At 33.6% G+C, this 12245-nt stretch overlaps 1 protein-coding gene across 3 annotated transcripts in view; it reads right to left on the bottom strand.

Annotated features, from left to right (window-relative positions):
• Positions 1 to 2860, bottom strand: part of LOC111634100 (protein lin-52 homolog) — a 43757-nt gene extending 40897 nt beyond the window's left edge. For all 3 annotated transcript variants that reach the window (XR_002758151.1, XR_002758152.1, XM_023378778.1), the window contains exon 1: positions 2791 to 2860. Coding sequence is in view for 1 of the 3 variants with exons in the window: in XM_023378778.1 (XP_023234546.1) it covers positions 2791 to 2806 (16 nt within the window). In the remaining 2 variants the exon portion in view is untranslated. The remainder of the gene's footprint in view (positions 1 to 2790) is intronic.
• Between the last annotated feature and the right edge of the window lie 9385 nt (positions 2861 to 12245).

Raw genomic sequence — 12245 nt, 5'->3', positions numbered from 1 at the left:
ATCTACCATTTTTAATAGTAATTACAATAATTATGTTAATTATTGTCTGAGAAGTATGCAATGAACTGTCTGTACATCAATTGATAGAGTAAATGTCTGAGTTTCATCTACCATCTGCATTCAAACATCTTTGTATACTGCTTTTAGGAAGTACCATTAACAAAAATGGCAACTCTGAAACAGAGAATGGTTCTGTGTTCTGTAGTTTGCAAACTCGGAATCACTCATCATTGTGGAACAAGGATGTTTGCATTATGTGGTGAATCATTTTGAAATTGTCACAGTGTATGATGCATACTTTTAGGTAATAATTAACATATTTATAGTAATTAAAATGTGGCATTCTTTTTGAAACACCTTATACATTTCTATACACACACACATCTTGATATTTAAAGTAAATACATTGTGCAGTACTAATGATTTAATTATTCTAATAATTTTATAAATATATTGTGAATAAATAACTTTTTTAAAACTCATGGTGGGCAAGAAAAGAGGGCTTTTTTCTTGCCCACCATGAGTTCAACCAAATCCACGAGGAGACAGCCAAGTATTGCAGGATGGAATCAACATTTCCAGGACAGACATCTACAAAAATTCCTGGGGAATTTCTCATCTGGATTCAATTCCAGAGTGTTATGTTGATTTCAACCATCTCAGTCATCTGACCATCCAAAGCTTTTTGGCTGATCAGCTGATAGTAGAGCCAAGAAACTTTAAAAATACTTATGTAATAAATTATGAATTCATTTATATTAAAGCCTGTTTATGTTCGTGTTTAATTTTAATTCGTTAATAAAGATGTTGTAAAATGCCAATGTTTCCAATTGCTTAAAATGCAGCATTTTAAGCAATTGGATTAAGCAAATTTCAATCAAAATTTAGAAATTTTCATTTAATTTGTTGACAATTCATTTACCGTTATTCCATCAAATTCTACAGTTTGTGAGTAAATCCTTCTCTGTTTTGTACATTTTCCTTGTTTAATCCTTTAATTTGTTATTAAATTCTTCATGATGATGATATTACATCATCATGAAGAATATAATAACAAATTAAAGGATCGAAGAAAATAATTCAAAATTGTTTATAGCAATATTACAGCTTCAGAAATGTGTATAATTGCAGAAAAGAACTTATAAACTTCTAATTTTGTACAATAAAACAAACTAATCAAATTTTGGTATGGCCAATACAAGACACCCAACACCTCCCTCCTGTACTTGCACCTACACCCAACTGGCAGCTTGCATTTATCATAAAAATAGGAGAGCCACAATTTAATGGTAAACACAAAATTCAAAACCCATACAATTTTATTTTTATTATTTAGTTTATATATGTTGATAGGATTCTCTACATACTTTTCAGAGGAATGTAACTTTTAAAGCAAAATTTGTAAAACTACACAGCCATACTGTAGTTTTATTTTAAAAACAAAACAGGATCCTAAAGAGAGGGATTCTTCAAAATATGGGACATTTTTCTGGAAAATCCTGGAATACGTGAAATTTCAGCTTACCAAAAAAACAGTCAGGTCAAACTATACAACAGTGGTTCTAAAAATAAAATCTATGGACTACTAGTTATAAGCAGACTGACCAAGTCATTTTACCAAAATACAATTCTATGCTGCTTATCCATTGTTAATCAGAAAAGAACGTTAGCATAAGAGATATACGCACACGGCATCTCTTACATTAAGTTTCCACAGCATTTTCTTGTCAAGTAATTACGACTACAAATTATGCTTACATACACTCGTCCGGGCTTACCTTAAGTAACAAAGTACACACGGTAACTCTAGATTACTATTTAAACAACATCCGTAATCAACTGCACCGGCTTCGGTACGGTTGAATATTTTTCTGCGAATCAGCGGTCAAAAAACACCAGATTACAAGACGAATAAAATATTTTGACACACAATTATTTAGGGCGATATTTACAAGAAGCAGAAGCAAACGGGCATTCTACGATTCGTCTGCAACTCGGTTTAAGTTTGACTCGAATCAATAACTTCGAGAATCGATGCCTTACAATACGAGACATCCCACGACATTAAATAAAATGGTTTTAGAAACTTCTTCCTTGTAATTATATAAGAGATACAATTACACTTCTGAATGAGATGGTTGAACCTTACCAGAGCTGTAAACCAAACCTGTAGGAGAAAAATGCCAAAGGAACAATACACGTGACCCTCTACTCGTGCAGGGAGTCTATACCAGTTGACCCTCCTATAACACTGTTGATAATTCTGTTTCATATGAATTCCATGTTGTACGAGTCACTTAGATTTTACAAATACGTGAGACGTTCACAGCCCGGCACACATATTTGTAAAATCTAAGTGACTCGTACAACATGGAATTCATATAAAACAGAATTATCAACAGTGTTATAGGGGGGTCGACTGTAATTCTGGGAGGTGACAAATCCTCATTCAGTTCACATCTTACCTCACCATCTTTTGCTTTTACTTAATCAATTTGTATTGTTTAACGTTATGATGATTAATTTATCGATTATCAAACGCTTAAACGTTAATATAAGTAAAAAAACATGCTTGAAATTGTGAAAAATAAAGCAAAAATGTGATTAAATACTTAACCCTAAGAAAAAAAAACACCAAACGACAATCGCTCAGTCTCGTTCAAAACTGATTTACGGTAGAAAAATCACGCACAGAAGCTCGTATTAATAATACAGCGCGCATAAATCGACATAATAAACAAAAATTCGTTACTTTCGAACGAAAATTCTTTCAAACAAAACAAAATTTACCTCCACCAGACGACATCTTGGAAACGTCACGTGATTCCTACGTCCGTGCGCCATCTGGCGAGGAGAGTTGTAAATTATATTAAAAACAAAACAGACGATAATTTTTCTTTCTTTCTTTTTGTTTTTGTTTTTGTTTTTTTAAATAAAAATTTTTTGGAAAAATTTTTAACGGTCTGGATTAAACTAGTTTAGACTAGAATTAAACATGCCAGATAAATCTCTTTTATAGATTTTAAGATCGCGGCGATAGAACATGAGCCATGACGAGTGATGATGTCTTATCAACATCTAGCGGAGACGTTGGAGTGGATGAGGATGCGACTCTCATCGTGTGAAAGCTGTTATTGCGCTTTAGATTTTCTGCGATTTATTTCGAAATATCACATTCCTGTAACGATAAAAGATCCTAATTCGATAATATGTACAAAAATTCTATAATTTCTACGTACAGGACGTGTACGGGGTGGCCCAAATGTCAGTTAACCATGCTTCTGTCGGGTGCTATATTCGAAAAACTCGAATTCTTACGATTAAAAAAACGTTTCAATTCGATAATTTATACGTACCAGTCGACCCCCCTATAACACTGTTGATGATTCCGCTTTATATGAATTCCATGTTGTACGAGTCACTTAGATTTTACAAATACGTGAGCCGTTCACAGCCTGGCACAAGTATTTGTAAAATCTAAGTGACTCGTACAACATGGAATTCATATAAAACGGAATTATCAACAGTGCTATAGGGGGGTCGACTGTAATTCTATAAATTCTATCAGTCGTGAATATACAGGATGGCCTGAAAGTCAGTTTACCGTGTTCTGTCTTGCGTAAATCGTGTTTTCTTTTAAACCTCCAAATAGTGATTACCTCTACGTTCCTATCAGTGGCCGTTGTTTACAGGTTTGTCTACACTTGATTAATTATTGTAAAGACAGAAATTCAGTAGTAGTCTTTATGCTGGTTAACTAACTTTTGGACCACCCTGTACTCTCGTTACTATAAAAAATATTATAGAAAATTTAATATTTTTTGCACGAAATCGATAACTCTTTATTGCGTTTGTTATTCGATAGTAGATTTATTTCAAAATAAAATAATCTACGTCTGTCTGTCACGCTTTATAGCGTGGAAAATGGCAAATAAATTTGTATATAAGAGAAATTATGCAGGAAATTATCGATTATAATTTGCTTTCGTGTTAGAAATTACATCGGAAGCTTGTTTTAAATGTGTTTTTTGTTATTATTTTTGAACAAAAAAGCAAATAAAACTATACGCGGCGCTACGCCGCGTCGCGTGCAGTTGCGGCGCGACTGGTCGTATTCGTCACGTCATCCGACAACGCGCCGAGTGCATGCAATGATAATTTTTTTTTTTTTTAATTTCAGTATTAAAAATTACACTCATATTAAAGAAATTAAATTAATATAAATTATTTAAAGTTTTTTTTAAGTTTTATTATTACTTTCAACAGACTAATAAACAATTAATGTTAACAGAATAGGACAAACAATGCGCCATACGTAGCGGCGCGGCGCGTCACTTATAGACAAGTAAATAAATAATTCCTATTTTAGAATACAGTACAGTAGAATTTTTTAAAATATATTCGAAACAATTTTTTAGCTCTAGCATCACCAATAAAGTACATTTTTTGCTATTTAATCAGGTTAAAAAAACAGATATAATCACTTAAAATTCCGGACTTTTTCTTATACATTCACTTAAAAAATATGACTTTTCCCTATATAATCATTCAAAAATCAGAATTTTTCTATATAAATCACTTAAAATTCGGGTATTTCACTTGAAAAATCCGTACTAATCACTTAAAATTCGGGTATTTCACTTGAAAAATCCGTACTAATCACTTAAAAATCAGGACTTTTCCCCTTACAATCATTTCTTAAAAATAGGAATTTCTCTGTATATTCCCTTCAGAAATTTCCCTATATAAACGCTTAAAAATCACGACTTTTTAAAATATAAAGATTAAAAGCACGATTTTATAACAATTCATTCTGATTTACGAACCCAACTTAACCGTAACGAGATCCTTATGTTCGTATTGACAAGTTATTTGCTTGCTAAATGAATACAATTGACAATGAAGATCTATAGGTGGAAAGATAAGGCTCGTGTCTGAAGGGAGTCATAAAACAACAAGGATGAAGTCGATGCTTTCCACCAAAATTGAGATTGGATAAACCTAATCTTGTCTCGGTACGTCCATCACCTCCAGTGCAGATAGGAGGTTGACAGCTACTTTTGAACCTTCTAAATTCTCTCTTTCGATCGAATGCAAACTCCTTCCTCTTCCTCCTCCTCCTTCTCCTTCTTCTTCTTCCCCATCGACTCGACTTTTAATTTCGTGCGAGTGCTTTAATTAACGCTTTGTAAAAATTTACTTAAATCGCCTTAAATTGTCTTACAGATCGCCATCGTTTTGATGCTTTAAATAATAATTTTGCTTAAAATTATTCTTGCGATCGTTTAATTTATTAGTTTTAATAATTTAAAGAAATTAATTGCGGGGGGGAAGTGTTTCGAGCTTCGAGATAAAATTTAAATTAAACTCCTAAAATTATCAATTTGGTGGAGTAAACTTTGTAATTCGCTTCGATTTATAAATATGTAATCATTCTGAGGCCTAAAAAATGAAAGATGAGGCCTATGGGATGAAGACTATTCAAGGATGAGGCCTTCCTAAGGTTATCATTAGGTGTTATATACGCATAAACTTTGTATAACTTTAAAAAAAGCAGATGAATTTCATAATTTACACGTAAATCTTGTAAAAAAGCAAACAAAATTGAAGTAGTAAGGACACTTTACGCGGTAAATCATCGTAGCGTGATGGCATCAGAGGCATCTTTGCTCTCTTTATTCTCACTTCTGCCAGTCGCTAACCATCCTCAACGGAGGAAAACTCACATACAAACACACACAGCGGCCCTTTAGAAAAGTGCAAAAGTTCTATCAAGCGTCGTGTAAAACAAAATTTCCGCTAGCTCTTAAGTGCCTCCATCTCTTCGACCATAAACTCAAATATTTATATACTGTATTAAATTTAATTGAATCTCTGTAAATTCGAGTGTATCTTCTTGTATACATTTCACAGCTTTACAGTCTTAAAAGACATTCCTGTACATCCCCAAGAGATTCGACTTTATCTATTGGTAGCTCCTTCCCAATTCGGCCTGGTCCTAGCATCGTTTCGCTCGGATGGTTCCTGATAACGTCCCCTTTTTCCTCATAAGTCCACGTGCTGTCCGGTCTTAACACTGGTCAGCGGTAGTGTTTACTGCACCCAGCCACTATAGGTACAAAGTATAGAAGTGGATAGTAGCAGCGATAAATACTTGGCTTCGGACACAACTTACCCCCTCGTAAATAACATCGTATAACGTCATCTTGACGTATAATAACGTCATATAAAAGTGAGGTTGATAGTTCGATAGCAAAGTATAAACTCAAGAAATGATTTATGTATAAGTTAATATCGTCTATTTTAATCATAAATGGGAATTTTTTTATGTTCTACCGGTGTTTAAAATGCTTAAAATTTAATTATATTTTTAATGCTGTTGTCGGGAGGATGATTAAAAATAAAGTTTTATTGTCGCGTCGCGTCGCGTCGCTCAAGCGAGGCGAAGTGGTTACGACGCGTTTGTAATGGCGTGTGATTGAGTTATAAGGTTTACGAGTCGTAAATATAATTATAAATATTATTATTTTTATTGTTTATTTTATATAGAAAACTCTTTTGGGATGTTCAAAAGAATATTCGCCTTATAAAAAATCTTGAAAAATTTTCAAATATAAAAAGGTTATTTTGTATGTATATGTCAGAATCTTATTGATTTTATAAAGTAAATCAAATTTTTTATTGTTAAAATTTATTTTTTATGCGTTATAATAAAAATTTACATTCATAGTCGCGTCGCGCCGCTTTGTGAAGTGACGCGACGCTCTTCCACTTTCTGCAATTAAAGTTTTAAAACTTTATTATCCGACAGTTTATTAACATTTTTATTACTCTGAGATTAGTTATTACAAATTATAATATATGATGATCTTCTTCACCAAATAATTATAAAGCTTGCATTTTCAAGCTGAAACTTCTTTAGCTTATACCTAATCCAGAACCGAATTATAAATTAGTTGAGATTTAACAGTTTCTACTTAAATCGGAGGCCCTTGCACTATCGAATTTACAATTATACAGTCGACCCCCATATAACACTGTTGATAATTCCGTTTTATATGAATTACACATTGTATGAGTCGCTTAGATTTTACAAATACGCGATCCGTTCACAACCTGGCACACGTATTTGTAAAATCTAAGTGACTCGTACAACATGGAATTCATATAAAACGGAATTATCAACAGTGTTATAGGGGGGTCGACTGTATAGGATTTTTTTTAGTCTATAAAGGATTAGAACTTCATAACCCTCTATTCTCCTACTTTACTCCTCTTTTCTTTACTACTTTCTCAACTCTCTTATTCTCTTCCTTACAACTCTCACCTTTCTTATTCTCTTCTCTTATTTTTTCCCTATAACGTCACTTATTTTTTTCCGTGTTCTCCTCTTAGTATTTTCCCTACAACTCTCTTATCCTCATTTTATTCTTTTCCTTCTTCGATTCGCCTCCTTCTTACGATGATTTAATCCCACAATTTAACTTAAAAACGTACAAAAGCTCAACTAAAATAAAATATATTTTTCTACAAAACTTTACCGAGAGCCTCTAATGAGTATAATTTGCTAACATTTATACAAAAAAATAAAAATAAACGAGACCTTTCACGCCTGATTAATTCTAATCGTTGGCGACAGAAAAATTTGTCAAATTATCTCACTCTAAATGCATTTCTTATAAATTTTATCGATAAAATTCCTTATCGAACATCACTATTCGTGCTTTATAATGAGATCCATCCATCTATCAACTCATAATGCGATAAGCCCGAGGCCTTTCCAGAGATGTGACGTTTGAAAATCTTCCATCCCCTATTATCCGGGCCCGAAAAGCATGTCGAATTTGCATAAGGAAATCGTAGCAATATATATATATATATATAGATAATTTCGATTCTAGGAGGTTCTAAGAGGGGGTTTGAGGCCCCCTACAACTCTTTCTTCTCACTCGATTCGTCTCTTCTCCCTAACAAAAGCTAATGAAGGCGATTGTGTGCGTGCATCCGAAGATAAAAGGCCTCCATTTGTCTCTAATGATGTTGATGCTGTGCCGTTACTATGCCAACAGCAAGAGCATGCTCAGAACGTTGCATGTCATGCTAAACGACCATTTCATTAAAGACTAATCGGATTTTCCTCAGATTATAACTATTAAAATCACCTTTCAATTTAATTTATGTTTGCTGCTATAACATTCATTTAGTATTTACGAATTCTGCGCTTTGACGTCATTAGTTCGGGGAAGGGGGGGGGTGAGAAATAAGTTTTGTGAACGGTTTAACTTAAACTTTTAATGCTTTAAACGTTTGTGTTTACACCACCAATTTACTCTAATTAGTCTTTAAACTATTGCTCAACTTTCTTCTCCTTTATGCTTCGATTTTGGGACTTTTTAACTCCTAATTTAGCCCTTCTCTTGTAGTTAACATCTTACAAGACTGATCTAATCGTAAACAATTATATTCTGTACAAATTTAAGCCATACATATCTTAAAATATAGTGAAGATCATCTGTTAATACCCATCACAACCAAGGGAACAGGTTTGATAGATCGCAACATAAGGACGATCTTCCTCCTGGGAGGACTTTCTATGAGTTTTTCACCTGTATAACACCTAAATAAACGTGAAAACACTCCACGCGACCAGTCTGTTATTTAGACGCGAACCCACGACAATGTTTTCAAAGGAGTACAGTACATTCTATCAATGGCTCCTTAAAAACAAGCATTGGCTCTTAAGCAGCCATCGTTTGGCTCCTTAAAAATAGGATTATTTCTAAGAATGTTCATCATCTGTGTGTAGTAAAACACTGATCAGTAAGGCACCTTAAAGCACAGTAGGATTTCTAAAATGGCTCTTGAAGAAAGTCCTTTTATATATTTTAATATGCTCCAAAATTCTTGTTTAGATGCACCTTATAAAAGAGATGTCATGAGTTAAAATCACTCGAAGGTTCATCTGTTTGATTGCCCCTAAACGATTCATCATCGATGCTCCTTAAAATTAATTTAATTCCTGAGAATGCTATTATTACAGTCATTGATCTATAAGAAATTATTGCTGACTCCTTAAAAATTTATCAATCTTTATGAAGTCCTTCAAAGTCTTCTTAATAAAGTCATTGTTGGTTCTTTAAGAAGTCATGGGGCTTTAAAAACCATTGCTGAATTTCTTGTCATGGGACTTTAAGAACCATATTGGGAGTTTTAAAGAATCTTTGGCTTTAGAAAAGCATTATAAGGTTAAAAAAAAGCCTTAAAATAATCATCAATCCTTAAGAAATCACGGTCCTATTCCTTAAAAAGAAAGCATGAAACGTGCAAGCACGACTAGACGAAGAGTTGCGCCGGAAGTGATTGCCCTATTTAGTTAGATCCAGTCCCTTAATCCGTCCCAAATTAAGCGTTTCCAATGCAGAAATGTAATCATTCGCGTTTTGGTTATGTAACACGGGTGACGTCATCGGGTAAGGGGGACAGGTGATCCGTCCCTATCAGGCTTGACGTCAATTGCACGTGACAGTTTAATCAGATGCGGAACTACAGGATGGGGGGTTCTCTGGTTGATATCCGAGCGGCCCAATTTCCTTATTAATTCAATGAACAAGCTACGAATCTACATAAACCTGATTAAAAGTAAATTTTTTAAACCCTCATCTCCAATTTAAATCTGATAAGAGTCCATTAAGACAAACAAGATTAATCCAACAATGTTTATTAAAATAGAAAACTTTTGTATGGAGCCGAGACACTCTCTTTATTATTTTAAACAATGACGGACAGACTTACGGACGGTCTACTTATATTTAAACTTTAAAAGAAAGAAACTTTATAAATTAATTTGTTTCCTGGATCGATTCTAGATAATCGAATTAGGAAAATTCGATTATCCAGAATTTCACAGCGTTATATTGAAGAGTTACGTCGTTAAATCCTAGTTTAACGCTATATCGAAGTATACAAAGCGCTATATCGAGGTGAATATGTAACTCTTCGATATAACGCTTCTCTGTTAATTTAATGAAATTTTATTGTTAAATATATTAAATTACCAATAAAACATTTAAATAATTTATAATTTAATAGTTAATAACTTTAAAATTTAACTCTTAATCCAGGAAGAAGTACATTAACAACTGTGAAAGATGACTCATCTACGTATAAATTCTATGCTGTAATTTTAATTTTTAAAGCAATTTTACTTAAATTTTTAAGTAAAAACCCTGTAAATTTATTAAAAAATTCGTTAAGATTATCCACGAAGACATTTTTAACGAATTCTAAACGATTTTAATGGTTAAAATTCTCTCAAATTGAGAAGCAAAAAAGACAATCAATCAAATTAATCATTAAAAAAAACTAATTTTAAGGATTAATTTAATTTAAAAAAACCCTTAAAAAAATTAAAATATCAACATCGAATGATTTAAAATACGTAGCAGAGTATCAAGCGGAGTGAGTAGGAGAGGTAGAAAAAGTGATGAAGATCCTAAAACTCATCAAGAGTATACAAAATGATGTGTAGCGTTAGAAGTCACTGAGCTGAAATATTACAGGCCTTGTCCCTATAAATTGGAACGACTCTTCTAGCACGACACCTCAAATTAAGTTCCCCCACTTTCTCAACGCCCAAAACAGTTTGGCTAGTTGCATAAAATGGCCATTACCTCTTATTTCTCCCAGCGTGTAACAAATCTCATCCTCTATCATCCCTCTTACGATCGATACAATTGCGGTACACCGCACCGAACAATAAAAAAAGGGGGGATGGAAACACCCCGGAAAAAAAAGAAGTAAAATAAGAAAAGCTGTTAATCCATAATTTACGATCCCTCTTTAATCTAGACTCCATTCTTCCATAAAGCCCAAATTAAAGCCGTCCCCATCGCAGGGGGAGGTGTATATAAAAATTGAAACAGTATTTGAACCCGACTTTTAATAGTAGTGACGTGCCCCCGTTCGATTTTTATGACCCTTGCAGATTCTCATTCACTAGGGGAAAGGGGGACGGATTCTATTCTTAACTGTCTTCAACCGTTACAACGTACTAATTGAATGTGCAGTGGGCTACTTGCAACGCATTCCACAAATTGGAGGTTCTCTCTCTAATCATCGGCTCTTAGGAGATCATTTCGTCTCGGTGGCAAATAGATGGTGTTAAAACTGATCGATCCACACAGTTTTAGTCTAATTGGGATACATGTGCTGAGTGTTATTTGTGCGGTTTTGTTTCGTTAAGTAATTTGTTAAAACTGCGCTTTTAAATTCGTTTTACGTCAAGTATATCCTTTAATACCTCGCCTGATACCTTCTCTCCCTTTCTAAAAATGCAAATTTGTCTCGTTTATGAAGGGTCTTAACGGGTCAAAAGGGCATTGTTATTCTAACGACATTCGAAATTTGGCGATAGAAGACCCTTTCCTTTAGATTCGTTTACTGGTAACCTATCACTTAATACAATATTTCATAATTTTGGACAGGATCCTTTGAAATTCTTAAAATTATAAATTAAAAACTAGTAGCATTTAAATGTTTTCGAGATTAAACGAATCAGTTTTTAGTTAAAACTCACCAGTTTTGCTTAAAAGGAAGCCATTTTTGATAGGATAAACACAACTTTAATCTCAATTTACATATTTTCAGGATAGCAATGCTAAAAAGTAGCTTCTTACACATTAAACACTCGCTAAATTATATATATACTTTTAATAATTTACGTTCAAGACCCTTATTTAATTACAATTAACGAACTAATCTTTAGAGATGATACCATCAACCATCAAAGATCATAACATTTAATAGAAGACAGGACCCAGTAGCAAATTAATTTCGGAAGAAACCTCTTTACGATAAGTCTTGTTCATAAAAAATCGCTGTTTCTACATAAAATGCTAAAGTATAAGAGCAAAAGAATCATATAAAGAATGGAAGAAGTCATTCATTTCGGAAACAGCTCGTGACCTCTTCTACTCTTACAACGACCTGGCAGACGTCGCCAGTCATAATGACCGGAACTCTCTCCTCTGCCATAAAAAGGACCCAAAAGGGTTTCCATGGGTGAAGAGCATGCTTTTGTGGCACCGAGTAGTTAACGGAAGTTAAGATGTTTATTTAATGTTCACTTGTCCACTGAAATTGAGGTTAAGCGTAGAGAGTGGAGGGATCATAATTGCCACGAGCACAGACAAAAGACGATTCATTTCTTCTATCCCCAGGCTATAAATATGTTATTTAAAAATATA

The sequence above is a fragment of the Centruroides sculpturatus genome, unplaced genomic scaffold, assembly GCF_000671375.1.
Source record: "Centruroides sculpturatus isolate CEXI.00-Female unplaced genomic scaffold, Cexi_2.0 scaffold823, whole genome shotgun sequence".
In the NCBI taxonomy this organism is placed as follows: domain Eukaryota; kingdom Metazoa; phylum Arthropoda; class Arachnida; order Scorpiones; family Buthidae; genus Centruroides; species Centruroides sculpturatus.
This window is presented reverse-complemented; position numbering and strand designations above follow the sequence as displayed.